This window comes from Uloborus diversus, chromosome 1 (genome assembly GCF_026930045.1).
Source record: "Uloborus diversus isolate 005 chromosome 1, Udiv.v.3.1, whole genome shotgun sequence".
NCBI lineage: Eukaryota > Metazoa > Arthropoda > Arachnida > Araneae > Uloboridae > Uloborus > Uloborus diversus.
Window position 1 is genome coordinate 237,010,252 of NC_072731.1, and position 23,548 is coordinate 237,033,799.

The 23,548-nt window shown below is 33.5% G+C and overlaps 1 protein-coding gene across 1 annotated transcript in view; it reads left to right on the plus strand.

Annotated features, from left to right (window-relative positions):
* The first annotated feature begins 22,403 nt into the window (after nucleotides 1-22,403).
* LOC129234206 (elongator complex protein 3) overlaps nucleotides 22,404-23,548 on the plus strand; it is a 37,141-nt gene continuing 35,996 nt past the window's right edge. The window contains exons 1-2 of the mRNA XM_054868128.1: nucleotides 22,404-22,506; nucleotides 22,596-22,698. Of these exons, the coding sequence (XP_054724103.1) occupies nucleotides 22,479-22,506; nucleotides 22,596-22,698 (131 nt within the window). The 5' untranslated portion in view covers nucleotides 22,404-22,478. The remainder of the gene's footprint in view (nucleotides 22,507-22,595; nucleotides 22,699-23,548) is intronic.

Here is a 23,548-nt window from a genome sequence, read left to right on the forward strand (position 1 = left end):
TTAACTTTCAAAAATAATTAATGAATTGAAAAGATACTATAATCGTTTATATTTTATGTAGAAAAAGTGTTGGAACACAATGTGGACTGATACTGTCGTCGACGGTTTAGGGGGGGGGGGAGGGGGCATGACCTCCATGACCCTCCCCTTGTATGCGGCACTGTGTAGAATATTAAGTATTGAACATCAGGTTGGTGCACTGTTATGTGCGCAAAATCCCCTGAAAGAGCTGAAATAGAAAGATAACGATTTTTTCCCGTCGTATACGTACAATATACGTGAGAAAGCACGTGACGCGACTGTCTGATGCCGTAGTCGTTTTGCGTTGCAATAATAGATACTGCAGGTAAATTTGGACGATATGACACATGCATTTAATTTATCCGTTGAGAGATACTGATTGCTGCTTTCAAATGTTCCTAAAAAATTAATAAATAAATAAAAACACAATGTTAATGCGAGCAATATTAATATTATTTTCCAGCAGTCAATCCTTAATTTTAAAATGTTTGTTCATCAACATTAAATTTTAAACATTTTGTATCACAAGATAATAACAAATAGCTCAAAAAATAAAGAAATATCTTTGAGCGTATAGGTAATATATATATATATATATATTGTCGCGTAGATGAAGATAGCGAAGACAATGTGAAAGTCAAATGAAGCGAATACTCGTTAGTCTCAACTCGAGATCTTTATTCCGAACCACAAATGAACGTTATATCTGCTTATATACAACTTGAGAAAGTGATGAAACTTTCCAGACTCGGAAAGATACAGAAATTAATAGAACATTCGATAAATTACGAGAAACAGTACAAATGAAATTTTAGTCAAATTCAGTATGTCCTAGTCGGGATTTGAACCCGGGTCGCTCGCACGGGAGGCGAGAATTCTACCACTGAGCCACTGTTATCCATGGATGGAAAGTGCGAACTTCGCTACAATATATATATAACAACGTTAAATCCCAGAAAATTTCAGAGAACTGATGACATGCGTTTCGGGGTTTCAAGGAGCCCCTTTTTCAATGCAGAGTGGTTACTTCATATACAAAAACCCACGTCTCTGAATCGAAAAAGGGGCTCCTAAAAACCCTCGATACACGTGTCTGCAGTTCTCATGAATTTCGCGCAATTTAAAATTGTTATTTTCTTTTACCAAACAGCTTGTTATTGTACCAAGAGACTGCCTTTTTACCCTTATTAGGCAGCATCAGTCTGGAATAGGCATAACAGAAAAAAAAACATTGGTGTATTAAATTTAAATTTTAGGTACCAGTATGTAAGTACTCTCAGCTACCATTAGAGATTTACTACCCCCAGCTTTGTTATGGGTTTGCTAAACTGATGATCCGTAGCAAGGGTGAAAGTACAGTCTCTGGATGCCGTAATGAGATGTTTGTTATTCACTTGTCTGCTTATGTTCCGGCTATGGGGAAGTAACTTTTAGATTTTTTTTTTTCGTTTTTTTTTTTAAATTACTTTTTCTCACTTGTTCTTGGGAACCACAAGAAAAGAAAAAAAAATAAGAAATAACACAGCATAGTTTCACAAAAATGGAAAATCCTGAAATAGGTAGCAGTCAAAAGAGTACATTGAGGCATTTTTTGACGCAAAAAATTATTTGCCCTCGTGCCACTGTTGTTGAAATATAAAGTTTTAAAATCGGCCAAAATGTTAAGAAAAGCTCAAAATTTAAAAGCTTGGCAAAAAATTGAAAGTGCCACATAATTTCCCCTTCTGCATGAGTCAGGGCATCCATCTGCAAAGTGTGTGAAAGAATCTTCCATTTCTCACCAATAGTCGCTAAAATTGGCGATTTTTCATAAAATATTGGCAGATTTTAAGATCTCGTATTTCGAAAACGGGAAGCGAGGAAAAATAATCTAATCGTCCAAAAACATGTTTTATTATGAGCACTTGATTGCATCTTTTTTTTTTTTTTTGGATTTTTTTTCATTATTGCACTATTATATGGTTTTCTAGTCAGCATAAAAATCTGATCTTTTTGAACGTTATATCAGTGGCTATAGTTTTCAACTGAAGTGTAGTGATGATGGAATTGAACTGGAATAACTTAGCAAATATCCTATCATTATGTATTATCATAATTAATTAATTAACTTATTTAGTTTTGTACGTGCAGTTTTATTCCTTCGTGGGGTTTATTTATCAACGGGTAACCATTACCACTTGAGAGTGTGACGCCCAGTTTCCTACCAGATGGAGACACCTGGGCTCTCACGTTAAGTAACTGTTCTGAGAACCTAATTTTTCTGACAGTACTCAAGCCGAATGAATAGTCAAAGGATCCTTCGCATGTTGCATAACCGTACGAATGAATATGACGATTTTATGCATCTTGATTACCACCGACTGAAGCCGGGTTTGAACCCGCGACTTTATGTGTTAGAGGTCAATGCCGAAGCACTACGCCACTCTGTTGGGATTCAAATATAACGTGAAATAATTTAATTACGTGCTTCATGTAACGCCTCTATTCATTACCCATGGTGACTAAAATGTGCTTACATTTTTTATAAAGTGCGGACGTTTAGCCTTGCGTATTGTTTCTAAAAAAATAAATAAATAAATAAATAAAACATTTCACATTGATTGAACTACATACTTCTGAGCTAAAATCATAGAAATTTAAGTTAGAACAATTCAATTGTTACAAGCTTGGATTAATTAATTTTAATTTGGTAAAATACACTTTCGAGATGCATATTATTTTAAAATTAAAACATTTTTTGCTTAAATGCCTAGGCTGTAAATAGAAAAAAAATTAAAAATTGTTTCAGACGATTTTTTTAAAGTTCATGTTAGTTGAAACAAAATAAGAAATTTTGTCGCAAACTGTGAGTTAAAATGAAAATTTTGAGGAACTAATGTACTTTCCTCTTCTAACTTTTATCTTATAGCCTAAAGTTCACCGTCCGCCTGGAGTGTGGAGATCATCGAACGTTGGAACTAAGGTAATAAATAAAGAGTATACATTTTTTAATTCCTGTTTGTTTATCATGTGACAATCAATGTGCAATAGTTATGTACTTATTCTATTTTCCTTATTACCACTCTTAATTTCAAATTACAATCTATTTAAACTAAACTCTGAAAGTACGTTTGTTAAAATAAGTAGGGGAATGTGGTGTAAAGAGAAATGTTCCAATATTTACTCTGCTTTTAGCGCCAACTATCTAGTAATGTTTAAACTATGAAGTAACACATATAGTTTATTCCAATCAAAAAATATTACCCTTGAAAATCAAAAAATATGAAAATACAAGCAATTTTCCAAAACTTGATACTGATAATGTAATATTTTCTTGTAAGTCAAAAATAATTTTTGTTGTTATGAAATGATAAAGGTCTCTTACATTAACATATTGAATACTAATTGAGAATTACTAATATTTATTTGTTTGATGTTTAGCTTATTTGTATTTTAATGCTTTGTACAGTTATTCAAGTTCCATTTACTTATTCAATCTTTTATCAAACCACTTGCGTATTCGTTTATTAATTATTTCGTTTACATTCCCTCATTTAATAAGTCTCTCATTTATACATTTATTCACTTATTTTCTTATTTATTCACTACTCTATTATCAAACCACTTACGTATTCGTTTATTAATTATTTCGTTTACATTCCCTCATTTAATATAAATCTCTCATTTATTCATTTATTCACTTATTTTCTTATTTATTCACTACTCTATTATCAAACCACTTACGTATTCTTTATTAATTATTTCGTTTACATTCCCTCATTTAATATAAATCTCTCATTTATTCATTTATTCACTTATTTTCTTATTTATTCACTACTCTTTTATCAAACCACTTACGTATTCGTTTATTAATTATTTCAATTACATTCCATCATTTAATATTAGTCTCTTATATTTATTCATTCATTTTCACTTATTTTCTTATTCATTCACTACTTTATTGACTGATTTTTTTCTCTGCATATATTACCTTATTCAGTCATACATTTATTCATTTATTGTTTAATTGACTTTTCATTTATTCACTCACTCTTTCATTTACTCATTCATTTGATCAACAATATCTTTAATAATCAAATAAAAAGAATTTCATTAGGAAAAATATTTATTTATTTATTTATATTGTTTCTTACTTTGCCCCACGAAAAAAAAGAAGTGAAAAATAATCCCCCCCCCCATTTTTTGGAGTTACGATTTTACTGCCAAAAATAATAAATAATGTTTCAATGCAAGATTCATTATAAAATATCTTGTTCTTTCTTTATGTACCGCAATTTTCAGAAAAATTTTTCAACTTGTTTATTTTGAAAAAAGTAAGTGATTTTAACTATTTCACTTAGCTTCACATCCCCCTATATTTCATATGAACATATTAACAATAGTTGGCGCAAAAATTCAAGCCACCGGTTAACACATCTGATGCATGCAAGCACTTTTTTTTCTTCAAAAATAAGAATTAAACATGGTAGCATTTTAGCGAATGAAAGTTCCTAACTTGCAGCTCGTTTCTTTACAGAGCTTGCAGTAAAGTAAAAGTAACTCTTTTATAAAGGAGCTAACGCTGTACTTGAGTACTTGCTGATACTTACTAATTACTTAATTGAAAGCGAAATAGTTTTAATTAGTATGTAACATTAAATTAAAACTGGACACTAACTATGCTTCTTTTCAAATATTAATTGGCGAGGAAAAATAGTACTTGTTGCTTTTTGTGGTGCTCGTGTGTTATTATTATTTGTCATTTTCAGTAGAAAATATAATGTTCAAAAACAATAATTAAACATCGGAGCTATTCACTGGAAGTTCTTAACTTACAGCTGGCTTCTTTACAGCGCTTGTGATAGAATAAAGAAAGCTCTTTTGTCTTTTACAGCGGAGATAACGAAGGAACTACGTGATTGTAGGCATAATATTTTTCATAATTATGTATCATTAAACTAGGAGAGGTAACTAACTTTTCTTCTTTTAAAATATTTCTTAGCGATAGAATATGATACTAGTTGTTGCTTTTTGTGACGCTCGTTTGCATTATTGTTTGTTATTTTAAATAAAATAATAAAATTCTTAAAAAACAAGAATTGAATATCGGAGCTATTCAATGGAAGGTCTTAACTTACAGCTGACTTCTTTACAGCGCTTGTGATAGAATAAAGAAAGCTCTTTTACAGCGGAGCTAACGAAGGAACTACTTGATTGTAAGCATAATATTGCTTACAATCATTTTTCATAATTACGTATCATTAAATTATGTTTCTTAGTGGTAGAAAATAATACTAGTTGTTGCTTTTTGTGGTGCTCGTTTGTATTATTGTTTGTCATTTTAAATAAAATAAAAAATTGTTAAAAAACAAGAATTAAGCATCGGAGCTATTCAATGGAAGGTCTTAACTTACAGCTGACTTCTTTGCAGCGCTTGTGATAGAATAAAGAAAGCTGTTTTACAGCGGAGCTAACGAAGGAACTACTTGATTGTAAGCATAATATTGCTTACAATCATTTTTCATAATTACGTATCATTAAATTATGTTTCTTAGCGGTAGAAAATAATACTAGTTGTTGCTTTTCGTGGTGTTCGTTTGTATTATTGTTTGTGTCATCTATTCTATACATATAATAAAATAAGGTGTTTGTGTGTGTGTGGCGCGCATCCCGGGAAAACGGTAAGGCCTAGAAAGATGAAATTTGGTATACAAGTGTAGTTTTTGCTGAAGTTGTGCACCTCGGGCTTCGATTTTTGATATTTTAATTAGAAAAAAAGTTATTTAATGTTTTATGTGATTTTTAGCACTTTTTAGTACTTTTAACCTCACAGACCCCGAACCAATCGCGCCAGACAAATATTTTTGATACTATAGTGTCGGAAATTTAATTTTAAATATGATGAACAAAAAAATTTTGAAGATAGAGCAATTTTTGTATTTTTTATGAATTTTTGAAAAAACCTTTAATTTGCATGTTTTCCTGAGTTTTATTTTTTTCTAATATCATCCTGCGAGAGGTATCAAAGCCTCATTTCTGAAATTTAAGTTGGTAATAGTAAAAACATTTCGCCCTCTTTAGAAGAAAAAAGTTCTTAAAAATACGCAATAGTTTTTTTTTTTTACAATTTTTTTTAATGCTGAACACATATCTTTCTACGCATCGGTCGAAAAACGCATTCTTCAATCTTCTATGCCTCTGACGTCACTACTTGGATTTCGATTCGATATTTACGATGGAATCTTAATCGCAAGCAATGTTAATCTTTTTTTTTTTACTATATAGCTTACTTCATTTTCTGACGTGATGACCACGTGTTTTTTCGGCAGCGCTTGCTTTTTTTCTTTCCTTTTTTTTTTTTTTTGTTTTATTTAAGGATTGCATTTATTTCTTTTTCCATCCCCCCCCCCAAGCTGGACCTTTCGCTGTATCTATATTACGTTACATTTCATAGTTGTGCGCATTAATTCAATAAAAACAGCGAGATTTTTTTTTATCTTTGTCAAACGCTACTTTTTGCACACTACGGGGAATTTGAGGTTTTTTTTTTTTTTTTTTTTTTGCTCTACTTAAATGAAAAAAAGCGGTTTTTTGAGTGTTCTTTGTTTTTATTAGGAAATGGGTGAGGAGGTCAAAATAAATAGAGATGGATAAGAAAATGTAGAGATAGATTGTAAAGGTAGATAGCCGCCGAAGGCGGCATCTTGGCGTAAAAATGTGAATGCCACAAAAAAAAAAAAAGATAGAGATGGATTGATTAATACTGCTGCCAAATTTATTTAAACAACCGCCGAAGGCGGCAAACTTGAAGTAAAAAGGTAAATGACAAGTTAGTCAAACAGCCGCCGTAGGTGGCTGCTTGCACATTGGGTGTCAATGCCCCCCTCCCCCACATACACCATGACTTTGAAAGAACAATGCTTTCACATAAAAGTGGAAGTGCTTTTTGGTATTATTCGACAAAATTTGCATGAAGAGTACGTCGTTTGTGTCTCCCCTCCCCCTCCTTTAAAAATATTCCAAACGACGAAACTGGAGACAGATCTAGAAAATATTTTATTCAAATTATTAATGATATAGATAGATATAGATTAATTGACACCGCCACGAAATTAATTTAAGCAGCCGCCGATGGCGGAAACATTGGCGTAAAAAAACGAATGATAATACTGATTTTTAGAGAAAAACATTGATTAATGTCGTCGCTAAATTGTTTAAGCAGCCGCCGAAGGCGGCACCCCTGGCGTAAAAAGGCGGACCAGCTGGTCGCCGCAGGCGGCTAGTTTTAAATAAAATAAAAAATTGTTAAAAAACAAGAATTAAGCATCGGAGCTATTCAATGGAAGGTCTTAACTTACAGCTGACTTCTTTGCAGCGCTTGTGATAGAATAAAGAAAGCTCTTTTACAGCAGAGATAACGAAGGAACTACGTGATTGTAAGCATAATACTTTTCATAATTATGTATCATTAAACTAGGAGTGATAACTAACTTTTCTTCTTTTAAAATATTTCTTAGCGATAGAATATAATATTAGTTGTTGCTTTTTGTGATGCTCGTTTGTATTATTGTTTGTCATTTTAAATAAAATAATAAAATTCTTAAAAAACAAGAATTGAATATCGGAGCTATTCAATGGAAGGTCTTAACTTACAGCTGGCTTCTTTGCAGCGCTTGTAATAAAATAAAGAAAGCTCTTTTACAGCGGAGCTAACGAAGGAATTAGATTGTAAGCATAATATTTTTCGTAATTATGCATCATTAAATTAGGAGTGGTAACTAACTTTTCTTCTTTTAAAATATTTCTTAGCGATAGAAAATAGTACTAGTTGTTGCTTTTGTGACGCTCGTGGTTTTATTGTTTGTCATTTTCAGTGGAAAATATAATGTTCAAAAACAAGAATTAAACATCGGAGCTATTCAATGGAAGGGCTTAACTTACAGCTGGCTTCTTTACAGCGCTTGTAATAGAATAAAGAAAGCTCTTTTACAGCGGAGCTAACGAAAGAACTTGATTGTAAGCATATTTTTCATAATTATGTATCATTAAATTAGGAGTGGTAACTAACTTTTCTTCTTTTAAAATATTTCATAACGATAGAAAATTGTACTAGTTGCTGCTTTTTGTGGTGTTCGTTTTTATTATTGTTTGTCATTTTAAATAAAATAAAAAAAATAACAAGGATTAAACATCGGAGCTATTCAATGGAAGGGCTTAACTTACAGCTGGCTTCTTTACAGCGTTTTTAGTAGAATAAAGAAAGCTCTTTTACAACGGAGCTAACTGTGCAACTAATTGATGTAAAGAGTGATGTGTGTGAAAGTGATGATGTGATGAGAAGTAAAATATTTTCAGTAGTTTTGTATCCTTAAATTAAGACTGGTTACTAGCTTTACTTTTGAAAAGATATTTCCTGCAATTGAAATTATAACTAGTAGCTGCTTTTCGTAGTGTTCCTTCGTATTGTTGCTTGGTGATTTAAATAAACTTAACTTTCCACAAGTCTCAGTTCGCATAAGCGGATGTCCCGAATAATACAGTTTATGCAAATTTCGATAAAATTTCTTTAAAATATGGTAAAAAAAGGATTTTAAATCGAGAAATTAAACAATACAAATGAAGAATTATAAAAAAGTGAGAATTTTAATGCTTATCAAGGTTTACAAATGCACAAAATCTTTTCTCCCCCGGTTCCACAGAAATGCTCTTTTCCTTTCGGTTTTTTTTTTTTGAGGGGGGGGGGGGAGGATTCAATCCCAGTTAATCGGGAGTTGACTGTATTTTGCTATTGCAAATAAAAACAAGTCCCACATTGATGAAAATGTGTACAGATGCTATAGATCAATGCAATACGCAATAAAAATTGCAAAACGTTTTCAAATTTGCGCTTAATCAATTTTTGCTCAATCAACTGCATTTTTTTTCCTCTGACATAAGTCTTTAAGAAATGTTTGAGAACTATTAGCAACACCAGATTTAGCAACACACAGTTAGCGGTCATAAAGGAAAATTCCGTCGACATTAATTTAGTAGTTAGAATTTTTAGAAACACAAAGTTATTGTTCCCCTAATAATTTTCCGGTAACTAAAATTCAAATAAACTATGTTCTTTTTTACAAAAATATTTATAGTTTTATTGCTAATGAAAACATCAAATAGAAATATAATTCAAAATGAAAAATACCTTTTCAACACCATCTGAAAGCGTATTCTGTTGCCGAAAGAAGAACATGAAATAGAAATTCCGGCGACAAGTTTTCGTCTGCAATTTGAACGGAAACTTCGCTTAATGATTAACTAGCGTTGCCAGATCCGCTCTTTTTTTTCAGGCGAGAAATGGGAGGGGCCTAATGCGTTCTTCAGAAAGTCACACGCCACATCATTTATTATTTCTGTTGTTGAATCTTCCATCTGAAATGCAACGCAGTAGACCCTCGTTTTACGCGGGTTTATTTTACGCGACTTCGATTATACGCGGTTTAAGATTTGACAACTTTTTTTTTTTTTTTTTTTTTTTTTTACGCGTATGAGTTTCGGTTTAACGCGGATGGGTCAATACAAACAGATAAAATTTTCTCCTCTTTCAAAATCCAATCTCCTAAAGATTGCAGATTACGTGCAGTGAATTGCATTTTGGCGTGCTAATGATCGAGCTTGGGCCACTGGAGACATTTTATGCGATTGGTTCCAGAGCTCTTTCCAGAAGTAAAGTTATTAAACTCACACAGTTCAGAACTCACTAAACGAAGAGCTTTTAGGAGTGTCAAAAGAGGCCAAAACCAGCGAGGATACTGACGTCGGTGACGCATAACCAAAAACGTTCACATTGAAAATTTTGAGCCATTCCTAGACAACAGAAATGATCTTTCTGATTTGTTAGTGAGAAAGATTCTATCATGGAAATGACGCAAATGATCACGGATGCGTTAAAGCTCTGCAAAGAATTACAGAGAAAAATTCTTAATGACTGCCAAAAGACTATCATAGCCAACTCCTCTTTATAAACAGAACACGAAATTAATTTATGTTTTCTTTATACACGTTGTGCATAAAAGTCGATCTAAGTACACATCAAACTTATTATACAATTAGTCATCACTAGAATGAAGTATTTTTTATCTACGGAACCAACCCCTATTTTAACACCAGTATCAGGTCTCAATTTACGCGGTTTCGATTTACGCGGCATTTCCGTGAAACGTAACCCCGTAAAACGAGGGTCTACTACAATGTTATAAAATTCTCCCCTCTTTCAAAATCCAAATTCCTGAGATTGCAGAGAACATGCAATGAAATATTTTGGCGTGCTAATAAGCGAGTTTGGGCCACAGGAGACATTTTCCTCGGTTGGTTCCAGAGCTCTTTTTCAAAAAGTATTACTTTAAAAGTTATTTATTTCACACAATCCGCAGCTCACTGGAAGACGAGCTTTCAGAAGTGGAAAAGGAGGACGAAACCAAGGATATTAACATCAATCATACACAACAAAAACTTTCAGATTTTGAGGTATTCCCTGACAATGGCAAATGTGATCTTTCTGATTTGTTAGTGAAAGCAGTTCTTGTTATAGAAGTGGCGCGAGTGATCACGGACGCCTCAATGCTCAACAAAGAACTACAGAGAAAAATAAAATGGCAGTCTGCCATTATCTTTTTATATCTCTTTTTTAATAAACACAAATTGTCTCTTTTTTTATAAACACTAAGTCAATTCATGTTTCATGTGTTGAGCACAAAATAAGCGCATATTAAACTTATTGTATAGATTTCTCTATAACTAGAATGAAGCTTTTTTTTTTTATTAAGCACTTTTTGGAGCAAGCATGAAATTTATCCACTATCATTGCTTTCTTAGGATTTTTATCCTCATCTATGCCAATAATCGAAAACGGGGCTAAGTAAAGACACATACTAGGATCTGTATCACGAGTAACTTGTACACTCATGCTTGTGAAAATTGCAACAACTCATTGTAAGGGGATAAAATTTACTGCACATATTACTAATAGTGCTACAAATAAGAGATCAATGAAATGAAAATGTATGGCGTAAATTAATATCGAATGTAGCTACCCCCGCAGCTATGCGAGCCTGTACACGTTTTGGCATCGAATCATACAGGAATGTCACGATTGGGAATAGCATACAAAATCGTTTCAAACTGAAGTCTAAGTTCATCCGTACCAACTGCCGGGCGATACACATGGGCGAGTCTCCGACCAACACAATCCGAGACATGCTTGACGGACGTCATATCCAGAGAACGGACAGATCAAGGAAATAGCGTACCCTATCGTGCACTGAAGAACACTAGTACGTTACATGCGACATGGGGAAGTGCACTGTCCTGCTGAAACACTGCCTCAGGAATGCTCTGAAGAAAGGGTAGTACCTCCGGCGTCACAGAGTCCCTGAACTAGCCCTCGCTATTGAGGTTACCCGTAAATCGGATTAGATGGGACTGCCCCTTGATATTTAATAACGCTCCAGACTATGGTGCCTGGTATGACGTCGAATTACACATTCTGGGAGGTGACGTTTCCATGTGTAACGTCTAAAGCATACACGTCCATCGTTATAGTGCAGATTAAATCTGGACTCATCCGAGAAGACGACCTGCTGTTAGGTCGCACGCCATTGGGTGTGTTAGTGGGCACATTGAAGCCGGAAGTGACAATGGTTGAGGGTAAAGGAAATCTTGTATAGGGGAATCCTTGCATGCAGGCGCTGGCGCAGCATACGTCGACGAACCGTGGATACAGCAAGTGCGACACCTGTAGCCATACTCCAACGTTGTGCTAGCGTACGAGAGGACGCTATACGATCTATCACAGTTAGGCGGATGAGATGTCGATAATCTCGTGTTGTCCTTCGGCTTTTTTCATCGTCCTCTGTTCATCTTTTACAAATATACATGACGTTTGAGGCATTACGCCACGTGCAGGCACTGATTTCTCTACTTAAGTTCACCCTCACGCATGCAGATCATGCGACCCCATTCGAGCTCAGTTACTCGTTCGTATGACGCTCTACGTTTAGGACGAGGCATATTGAGTACTAGAGAAACATTTACCATCATCAGATAATCATACAATGATTCCAAAAAACCTTTAGAGCCCTTTATGTACAGAGTCTACGCCGCAGTTCAGAGGGTCCACGCATGCGCGAGGTCTCTGTAATCCTAAACATTAGCATATCTTGTCCTGCTATACATTTCCTGTGGATTTCAGTTAACTTGCATAATTCCTTCTTGGTATTGCAATTTTCAAACATGAGTGTATGTTGTGAAATATGAATTAGTTTCGCAAACCCTTAACATTTAAATGGTTCTAATTACATTAGCACACAAACAAATAGAGGGGAACGAGGATTAATTTTTAGTGCTAAATGCTTCAAGTTTTAGACACTTGTATAGTTTCGTTTTCCTTTTAGTATGAAATATAAGCCTTAATTTACATTGCATTTTCTTGGAGAACGTAACCCTTGAGAAAACCAAAGGTCTTAGTTAAACATACTATAAAATATTTCTTCATGTTTACCAAAATGTGTGAAGTCATAATTTCACTACCCCACAGCCCCTCCAGTGTACATCATTTGTGTGTGTTAGGTCTGGGCTATGTAGGAAATTCTACATCGTGATACATCGCCAATCTTTCATCGCGATGCAAGTTTATTTATTAATTTTTTTTGACTAAACTTGTTTGTTTAAGTTTTACAAAATATATGCAAGGTATAAAATTATGTATAATGCCAGATACGAATTAACAGATTTCAGCACCCAGAAAGAAATTCATTATATTACAAAGCAGTGCTAAAAGCGCAGTTAATGAAAAATATGCAAGACAAATTTTGAGATTACAATCAGCCTGTTTTTTCAATGCAAAAAGATGCAAGTAAATGGATGCAAAATCACGCATTGCATTCAAAAGATCACATATTCTTGCATTTAAAAAAAAAGTTCCTTTTATTCAGTAGCGGGAGAGGAGGGTCCCCCCGGATGACACTCAGAGGATTTCATTGTTTATAAAAAGTATAAATGTTTTAATTCTGAAAATTTCCACCAATATATCTTAAATGATATTTAATCTAAAACAAATTAGCAAATATAGAGTGCCCAATATAGCGGGGAGAGGGGGGAGGTTACATACATCATCTAGGATAAATTTTGCATAAAATGGATTTGCAGTTTATATTTGTCTTCCAAACTTTTGTTATTCCACAAAAATGAAACTTGATTGTTTCTGAAAATTATATAATTTTTTTCATTTTTCTTGAACTAAAATGCGTACACCCCTTTTAGCCACCTGCGGCGACCAGCTGGTTCGTCTTTTTGCGCCATTCGCCTTTCTGTTTGACTCATGGGCGTCGCGGCCGGGGGGGTCCAAGGGGTCCGGACCCCCCCAATATTTGAGGACCGGACCCCCTCAATATTTGAAAATCGGACCCCCTCGATAATTGTCAAAATGAAATTTATTATTTTGGGGAAATTATTTTTGCTTTGAAGACTTTAAACAGTTGCATAATACATAATTTACCATGTTTAATTCATATCAAATAAAACGAAATGAACAGCAAAAAAAAAAAAGAACTAAATAAAAACAAAATAGGTGATGTGTATAGTGAACAGAAAGTCGGAAAGTGAACTCCAATGACAAACCATTGCTCTGCTCTCTGCACACACGAGCTTCAGTGGAGGATGCTAGAAAGGGGACACCTTCTCCCGAGTGCAATGTCAGCCATCCATAGTCGTGTCGCCGGCCTCCCCAGCTTGAAAGCAGGGCTGCGGAGTCGGAAGGAAAATGACCGACTCCGACTCCTGGATTTTTTAAACGCCCGACTCCGACTCCAGATTTTTTTATTTTTATTTTATTGTATTTTTTCAATCCCCTCTCCTCCTTCAGGAAGGGGGAAAAACCACAAACAGAGATTGAAATATTAATTCTTTTCCATGAAAATTTCGCATTTTGTATTTTATTGTAAACGTAAGATGCATACAACGTCAGAAATTCAATTAGAAAATCAAATTTTCCAATAGTTACGAGTTCAAAGTGAGATGACTTAAAAATACCATTTTTTTCTTTTTCAATAATTTAAAAGGATTACTTGTAATTTGCCCCCTTTTAATGTTTAACAAATACATATTGATAAAATCGTGTGCTTTCAAATTTTGAAAGTTGCAACTTGAAAGAAAAAAAGCTTTTTTCTAAGTCTAAGTTCTTGAGAAGGGGTGGTTTGCCCCGGGTGACATTCATCTGGTAGGTGACACCCAAAGTTAATTTCAGAGTTTGTAAAAAATATAAATATTTTAATTCTGAGAATTTTCTTGGAACATATTTTAAATTATATTTAACTTTTCAATTTCAAAGGCACATATACGTCAGGAGCAAATTTTGCACAAAATGCGGCGGTATACAAATTTGTACGAATAGCTTTTGCTATACCTACATTTCTTCTTTGCTGAATTTTTAATTTAAATTTTATAGTCTGCTTTATAATTAACCTTAATATGAAGATTTAAAGATTAACTGCAATTATTGAGAGTTGTAACCAAGAAATCAATTACACTTATTTTGTTCCATACTTTTTATGGAGAATTAAGCATATAGAAATGGTCTTGACAAAAAAAAAAATTCATCGGATCTTTTAGATTCGTGCTTTCATGCCAGAACTTATTTGCAAATTTGCCGAACACTCTCAAAAGTTTCCACCCGAGCTACGGGCCTCGACTTACTAAATTGTTACTTTCCTTTAACTATTTTATAACTGAGATTGAACAAAACACTATATTTCTCCTTTTATTTGAAAGTGATTACTTGAAAATGTTAGGCAACAAAACCGTATGCTGACAGTTGCTATTTGTTAAGTTAAAAAGCAAGCAAACCAGGGGACGGCTACAGAAAGTTCGGAAAGCACTTAAGTTAGCTGATTGCCATAATCGCAGTTATTTTCTCCACAGCCCTGCTTGAAAGTCATTCCAGCGTATTTGTTGCTTTTTAGGGGGAAACAACGGGACAACTTTAAGATACTGAAACTAGATGGACAACTCCCCCCCCCCCCCTTTTTACGACTCAACAGAAGTCAGACGGGGATCTGAGTTTCTGCCCCTTTCTTTCTTATCTCGTTTCTCGGCGCTTCCAGGTTTCTGTTTCAAGTTTGGCAGTGTTTGTTTCTCCGATTCGATTCAATTTATAGCGACCCCGACGTTACCCAAACAAAATGAGACACCTGACCTCTTCGGCGGTTTTTTGCAGCTGGCAACTACACCCTGGCCAAAGGATGCTCAAAATTTTAGAAAACCACTTAGCTGGTCAAAGGTTAAGTTTGGGGTAGAAAGGGAAAGGACGTGTCATGTGTTTGTCATTATTCAACACGTGGCTTCAAAGTACCTTACCGAAGCGCGGTTTCTCAAATGTGTTTGCGGCATCTCAAATTTGACCAAAAAAGCGTTACGTTACAGAAAAAAGAAGAGGAGGAGTCTAAAAATGAACGTGCAATTTCAAAAGCAAATCGTAAGTCAGCATAACGATGGATACTGTGATGTCACTTCCGATAGACCAACGAAAAAAGAAGCGCAAGATGACCAGAAAAAAAAAAAAAAAACCAGAAATAAAAGGAGCTTCCCTATTGGGAAACGTTCCGACAAAAACAAAAATAATTTCATATTGTCTTTTAGTCTCCTTGAGAGTAAGTGACCTGAAGAGCGCTCCATTTTTGGTAAAAATACTTTTTTTTACATATTCGATTACGGCTATGGATAGGTGACTTGAAACGGGAAAATGTAGCAAACCTTCTACGTCAAATGAACCTGAGTAATTTCTAACTACTGAATCATCAACAACATCCACGGAACCATTTTTAAAAAGTCAAAAGACCGTGATAGGTAAGTACCATTCTGTTTAGTGTATCATGCAGGGATTCCCCGATTTTATACTATTCAGATTAGGTTATTTCTCGATTTTCTGAATGAAATTCCTAATTACCCACATCACTACTACCCACATCACTATCTAATAAGAATCTCCTTTTAATGCAATATTTCACAAAAAACTTCGAAATTTGAAGACTCGTCAGAATTTTCTGGGAAAAGGAAAGTTTATGAAAGTTCACAGTGACCTCCTATCGAGTAGCCCCTGCATGCCTGTTAATCAGGTATGCTTTACAGTCAATATTTTAACATTATGAGTCCTATCCGAGCTAATGCGTTCAACTTTCTCTTCTTTTTTTTTTTTTTTTGAAATGTTTCATCTTTTATAAATTTTAATGGAATAAATAATACTCCTTTTAGTTATTAAAGCTTAACAGAAAATTATCCATTAATAATCCTGCTTTACTGAACAAATTTTATTGAAAGAACCATTTTAAAACTTATTGTCACGTGTCAGAAAAAAGCAGTTCATTTCTCTATCTCTTTCAAATCGTCCGCTAATCAGAATTCAATTATGCACCAAATGCTGTTTGTTCTCTGTGTAGGCCAGTACTTTTCAATCTGTTGGGTGTGCCTCTCAAGGCAGGCCTATCACTTAAAGAGGATCAGGAGGGGCACTTTCCCCGCTGACTTTGAGAAATCAAAAATTAAGGTATATACGAGTACATGGGCATGGCTATTGCTGTTTTTTGGTTGCTTATGCATTGAGTGTATGAAGGATTTTATTTTTGTATTTGTGTTTTTCGTAGGTTCGTGAATGTCATAAGGGTGAATTATATACTTTAATTTTTTAATTAAAAAACATCAAATTAAACTCTTTCGAATCCAACTTGTGCCAAGAACTTAGAACTGCAGGGTTTATCACTATGTAATATAAAATTTAATTATGCAGTTGTCGCGGCTTATATATGAGTCACACTTTGTTCTAAACAGCTTTGATTCCATAAAGCGGCTGATTCAATGAAGCTAGATTTCGTTTTTGATGATTTCATTCATTAAGAACGGTTAATTCAATTGTCCACTGTTTCAAAATGTTGAAAATTTGGTGCGGCTACTCTTCGTGTGCCGCCCTTCGTCGTGTAAAGCTGAAAGAAGTTTCATTGCGCTGAGAAAGCTGAAATTGTATCTAAGGTCGACTATGACACAAAAGCGGTTGAATCATGTTGTTTTATGTTACGTTCACAAAAAACATCTTGGACGAAATTGATCACAAAAAAATAGCACGGATATTCGTATTCCATGTGCAGTCTAATAGAAAAAATGTATCTGTTGGTATTTAATTTTTTTTCTTATTGTGTAATTATGTAAATCAAGATGTAAACCTTTGAAAGTATTGTATCAAATGTAAATCCAATTCTATTTGATGTCAAGTTTTTGTTTCACACACACACACACATATATATATATATATATATATATATATATATATATAAACGAATTTTTCTTAATGCAACTTGAAAATGACAGAGTCAAAATGGTCCCCCCCAATAAATTTCAGCTGACGACGCCAATGGTTTGACTTACTTTTCATTCACCTTTTTACGCCAAGTTCGCCGTCTATGGCGGCTGTTTGAATTAATTGGACAGCGGTGTTAATTAATCTATAGGTTTTTTCGATATTAATTTGAATAAAATATGTTCTATACCTATTTCCAGTTGCGTTTTGTGTCATTCACCTTTTTACGCCGCTATCTACCTATACGATGTATCATTAATTTTTTTTTTATGCGTCTCTATTTCTTTTAACAAACCCCAACCATTCCCGTATCTAACAAAGATAATTAAAAAAAACTGTGCACTTTATTCATTTAATTAAATAGCGCAAAAAAAACCCCCTCACTTTTTAAATTGAATTAAATGCACACAAATATGTAACGTAACGTAAAATAGTTACAGCAAAACGTCCAGCGGGAAAGGGAGGGATGAAAAAAGAAAGGAATAAATTCCTTAAATTAAACAAAAAAAAAAAAAAGTCCAGAAAAAAGCAAGCACTACCGTTAGCAATAGCAAAAAAATAAATAAATAAATAAATAAAAAAAAATAAAAGTAAAATAAAATAAAATGAATAAAATTAAAAATTTTAAAAAATAAATAAATAAATAAATAATGATAAATAAATAAATAAATAAAAAGATAAGCATTTTGGCGATTAAGATTCGATTCCTCAATATCGAATCGAAATCCAGGTTGTGACATCAGTTTTTTTTTTCTGAAGAGGATGAAATGTTTTGATTATTACATACTTAATTTTTTCAATCTCTTATACATTTTGTGGAATGAGTTTAGAAAAAAATTAAACCCAGGAAAAACCTCAAAATAAAGGTTAAAAAAAAAAAAAAAAAAAAAAAAAAAAAAAATGCAAAAATTGGTCTGTTTTCCAAATTTTTTCGGTTTGCACATTTAAAATTAAATTTCCTACACTATAGTACAAAAAAGATTTGTCTGGCGTGGGATGTGAGGTAAAAAGTACTAAAATATGCTAAAAATAACATAAAACATTTAATTATGAAAAAACTAACTAAAAATTTAGAATTTGGCCTTCCAGGTGCACCATCCTGCGCTAAGTTTCAGGGCAGCTATGGGTGCTATGGGGTCTTCTGGTCATTGGGTACAAACAAAGAAACACAGTCCGCTTTATATACGTAGATAGTATATTAAATTATCAACCAAAAAATATAATAGGTAATGTAAAACAAATACTATACTTCCAGTAACCAGTTAACATAAGAATTCTAAGAAATTATTAAAACCACTCTTAAAGACATATAAGGCAGTGAGAAGCAAAGGGATGCAAGTGGACATTTTCAAGTTTTGAGTGAAACGCGCATAAAGATAACATCCTATGTAGGCTTACATTGATTTTTTTTTTCTAAATCATGCTGCACAGCAGCACCTACCAGGGCTACAAGATCTATCTTTTGCCCTAAGACAGAGGAGAGGATCACCTACTTTTTGTACTGGTTATCTCCAAATTTTTAATTTTGCCACTTACATCCCTTTGTTTCTCACTGCCTCATATCTAATCATACTAAAACTAAGTAGATATGGAAATAATTTTGAACTAAATTTTCAAGCAGTAGTAATAGTGAAAGTATCCAAGTAATGCCGTTCTACTTAACGTAAATAATAGACATATTTAAGAGAAACAAATTGAAACCTTTTAACAACTAGTCATATTGAGCTATTCTCTAATCAAGAACTTAGGTTTTAATTAATGAATACAGCATTTTAACAATTAAAAAAAATAACAAAAAAACTTATGTACACTACTTAATTTCAAATGATTTCATTATTTGTCAAAAAGAAAATCTGGGATTACTTTTGTAACAAACAACATTGAAATGCCAAAAACCACTATTAAATTCAAAATATATATGTACATTACAACTTCAATTTAATGATTTCCTTCATTTAATCATACATTTCATTACTCCAGATTTGGTTGCATTAAATGTCAATGCTCTTCAATTTAACTATTTCATTGATTTAACAATAACTTTTTCCAGGCCCTTGACAATCGTTAAATGGATGTTATACTGTTTGGTTTTAAAATAAAAGAATTGGGTTGAAAAAAAAAAATCTTGGTATAACCTGAGCAGGTCCGTGTCCAGTTTTTATAAAGGGAGGGGTTTTAAAGCTTTTAGATCCTTACCCGAGGGCGGGGGGTAAGAGTTCAATCCACAAAAAACTTTCGTTTTACGTTAAATTGCCAATCCAAGCATCGCATTTCATGGGCACTCATATGCAAAGTTCATAAGGGGGGGGGGGGCTCAGATATTTTCCCCATGGTTTGGCAGGATATTTTCCCCATAGAAACCAATTTCAGTACAGATTAGAGTTTTTAAAATTTTAATATTTTATTCATTAATGGCCGGAGAGAAGAAATATTTTTTTCATTTTGGCTAAGAGAAAAGTACTAAAAGCAAGGAAGTTCTAATTTCGAAGGGAGGGGGCTTGAGCTCTCACTTGCTACCCCCTCATATGGGCGCCCCTGTAAAGACATTTATAGGCCTGTAAAAACTGCTGTACCCCCTCCCCTCCCCAGAAGAAAAATTCTGGCTCCGCAAATAGCAGCAGTATTCCTTCATTTTACATCTTTTTAATCAAACCTTGTTTGTTTCTTTTTTAATCAAATCTGTTTACTATGCGGCAGTGGCGGCTCGTGCTTTGAAAAAGTGGGGGGGGGGGGGGGGGGGGCAGAAAAGTGGTTGCTGGCAGGGTGTTGCACTTTCATCCTCTGGCGCTTAGAATTTGTCCCAGTGTGCAAACCTGCGGATAGTTTGTCCGATCAACAATGGAGCAGAAGCGATTGAACAACTTGGCTGTTCTTCATAACCACAGAGATATTTTGGATGAATTGGATATTCGACCAGTCGTCAACGACTTAAAATTCAGTAATCTAGTCAGGCGGTCGACATTTGCACCTTTCTAAAGAGAGCCCAAATATTGGTCTTTAAAGCAATTTTAAAAATCTCTAAAATAGAGAATTAACTACATACAGAATGTTAGAATTAAAACTTCGAAATATTACTACGATTTTATTACCGTATTACTATAGTACAGCATTAGTTATTTTCAAATACTTAAATATTTTTAGGGTATAAGACCCTATATAAAAACCCACTATTCACATACTATATTAACTTTATTAAACAAATTAACTGTGGGATATTATTTTTATTTAATGAACTCTGAGCCTTATTCAAAGCAAGTTTAAATGAGCTATTTCACTTATTAATCAAAGTGCGACAGCAATATCTTATGCTTTATTTTTTTTAATGATTGTTTAAGATTTATTTAAATATAATTTCAATCTTTTTATATATATATTCACTATTCTGCAATAGTCTAAGAACAAAATTATTATAATATAAATTAAATTAACTTTTTACGAAAATACTGTACATGTGGGTTTTTTTTTTCAAAGCCAAAACATGTGTTGAGTTAGCGAGAGTAGAGTTTTCGGGGTTCCAATGTTGATAATATATTACTCTGAAATGCTTAAAAAACTGCAAAACTTACTTTTTCCATCTCCAATAGAAAATTTCCCGGGGTTTAACCCCGGAACTAAAATTTCGTAGTTGGCAACATGCAATAACTTCAATTTCTACATCCTATAGGGGTTTTCATATACTTGTAGATATCTCCAGTCGCTTTTAACAAATTCCCTATGGCCAAGATAGAAAGTAAACAAGTCAAGAAACCAAGTACATACCTTAAACAGAAAATTACCTTTTCCCTCGTATTGAGTAGCTGAATATTGAAGATTGTTATTCTCTGTCAATATTGAAGAGTAAAAAAACAATGCAGATGCTGTAAATAATTTTGATTGAATAAACCAAAGCAAGAAATGAGAAATAAATCAATTAAAACTTTTATTAAATTTGAAAATTCACAAAACAAAACTGAAAAACAGCTCAAATAAATAAAAAGCATAAAAAGTTTTTGACAAAACTCATACCCATACAATTTATTTCACAAAATTGAATGAAAAAATATTATGTGAAGTGTTAGAATTTTATAATTTTAAAAAATGAAAGAGGCATACAGATCTTTTTTTATAACAGACTACTTCAAAACAGCAAATATTTAACATTTTTCGCCCTTACAATCACCTTGAAAAACCCTTTTCTCGAAGAAAAATTTAACTTTTCACATCTTGATCTCTAAAACAAAGCAATTTGCATATAAATACACAAACCATCCCAAAACACAATACATCGAAGAAAACCATCTTAGTATACAGACAGTAGTTTGGCATTACTTCGGAAAATGTTCAAGTGAAACTCTATGATTATGTTGCGACATCACAGCTGACAGAATTGCAATTAGAAAATGTTGAGAATATGCAAATTCCCATTCCGCTGTAACAAATCAGGAAGACAGCTATAAGGAAGACAAGACTGCATATTGTGCACGGCTTTCGTTCCAAAAAAAATCCTGCTAAATACAAAATCATAAACATCATATGATTTTGTAAAAGGGCAGGATTCATTGGTTTAGGAATTAATAACACAGGTAGAAGCCACTGTAAACAATACATTGCGAAGTTCGAAGGAGTCACAAGATTAGTTTGAAGTGCACAAATCTAAACAATAAACAACATGTACAAAACCTAAATATGAAAATGCTTCACGAAAATTGCAGATTACGACCTCAGATAAAAATGCACAAAGATGAAATAGAAACAAATCTTATTAAATAAACAGTAAATTTTTTTTAAACACAAAACCTGTTTTGCTTTCGCTAAACTATTGCCAAAGTAAAATCAAGTGATAGATAAATAAAATACTATTTTGTTTATAACGGTCACAGTGAAATATGTTTTTTCTGTTAGAAACTCAATTTTACAATGGATAATATACTATTTAAAATTTAAAGCACAAGTAATGAGCTCGAAATTAAGTAATTTACATAATCTATAGAATGCAAAGTTACACAGATGGAACGCCTTCACTGTGACCGTGTGCACTGTTTACATCATACCATCACCGTGTGCGTTTTCATTTTGCTGTCGCGAATGTGATTTCGTTTTTATATATTTTTTTCTAAAAATGGGGAAAAACAAGAACAAACAGATAGGTACATTTTAGAAATATATATTGTTCAGTTTTACATATATGATTCAATTTTAGTTTTTACAACCTATTTTTTTTCTCTCTCAATCAAAGATCCTAGCATATCGAAAGATGAATTAATGATGATGACAGTCGCAGAAATAGTTCAGGAACTTATTAAAGCTCACAAAAATAGCACTGTAATTAACTTAAACAGGTATGCACATTACGTCGTATACTTTTGTCCCTTTAAATGAACGAATTAATTTAATACTGTGTATGTAAAATTTGCAATTTAATGCATTATTCATATTTTTAATACTTACTGTATGTTCATATATAATAATATGCATCTGTCATTCCAGAGTGTAGGACTAAATATTTTACTCATTTACTCAAGCTTATAAATTTTAAGCATTTTTTTGAGCCCCAAGTGCTCTGAAGCAGTTCGTTTCCGCTCCAAAGCCAAGGCTAAGGCAGAACTGCATGCAATATGTTGACAGCCGGATATGCCCTCCTAAAGACTGCAGTTTCGTCCTTATTATGGACCCAGCAGTCTGGAGTAGACAATAACAGAGCTGGCAGGCCAGTCTTCTTAACTTGTTCCGGGAGCATTCAAGTGCGTACCGTACAGTCAATGCAAAATTTCTAAAAAACAACCAAAATCATTACCACTTATATGTAAATGCAATAATTTCTCAAAGCCTGGGGGGGGGGAGGTTAGATCAACTGTCCCCCCTTCCCTAAATAACAGACCTGACCAGGGAACCACCCATGAACTGTGTGCTCTCGTTCTCTTGTTTACGAGATATGGGGTCATAAAGTGCCAAAATCTAAAGAAAAATCGCCAAATTTAAAGATTTAGCAAGAAATTTGAAGCACTGCTTTATTTCATCGTCTGCATTGTGCGAGACATCTCATTTCCATTTTGGGTCATCCGCAAATTGTGTGAAAGATGTTTTGCTTTAATAATTTACTTGTGTATGCTAAATTAAAAAATCGTCATCAAGCCTATGAAGTGGAAAGTAGAAAGCTGTATTCAAAGAAACGACAACTTTACAATGAAA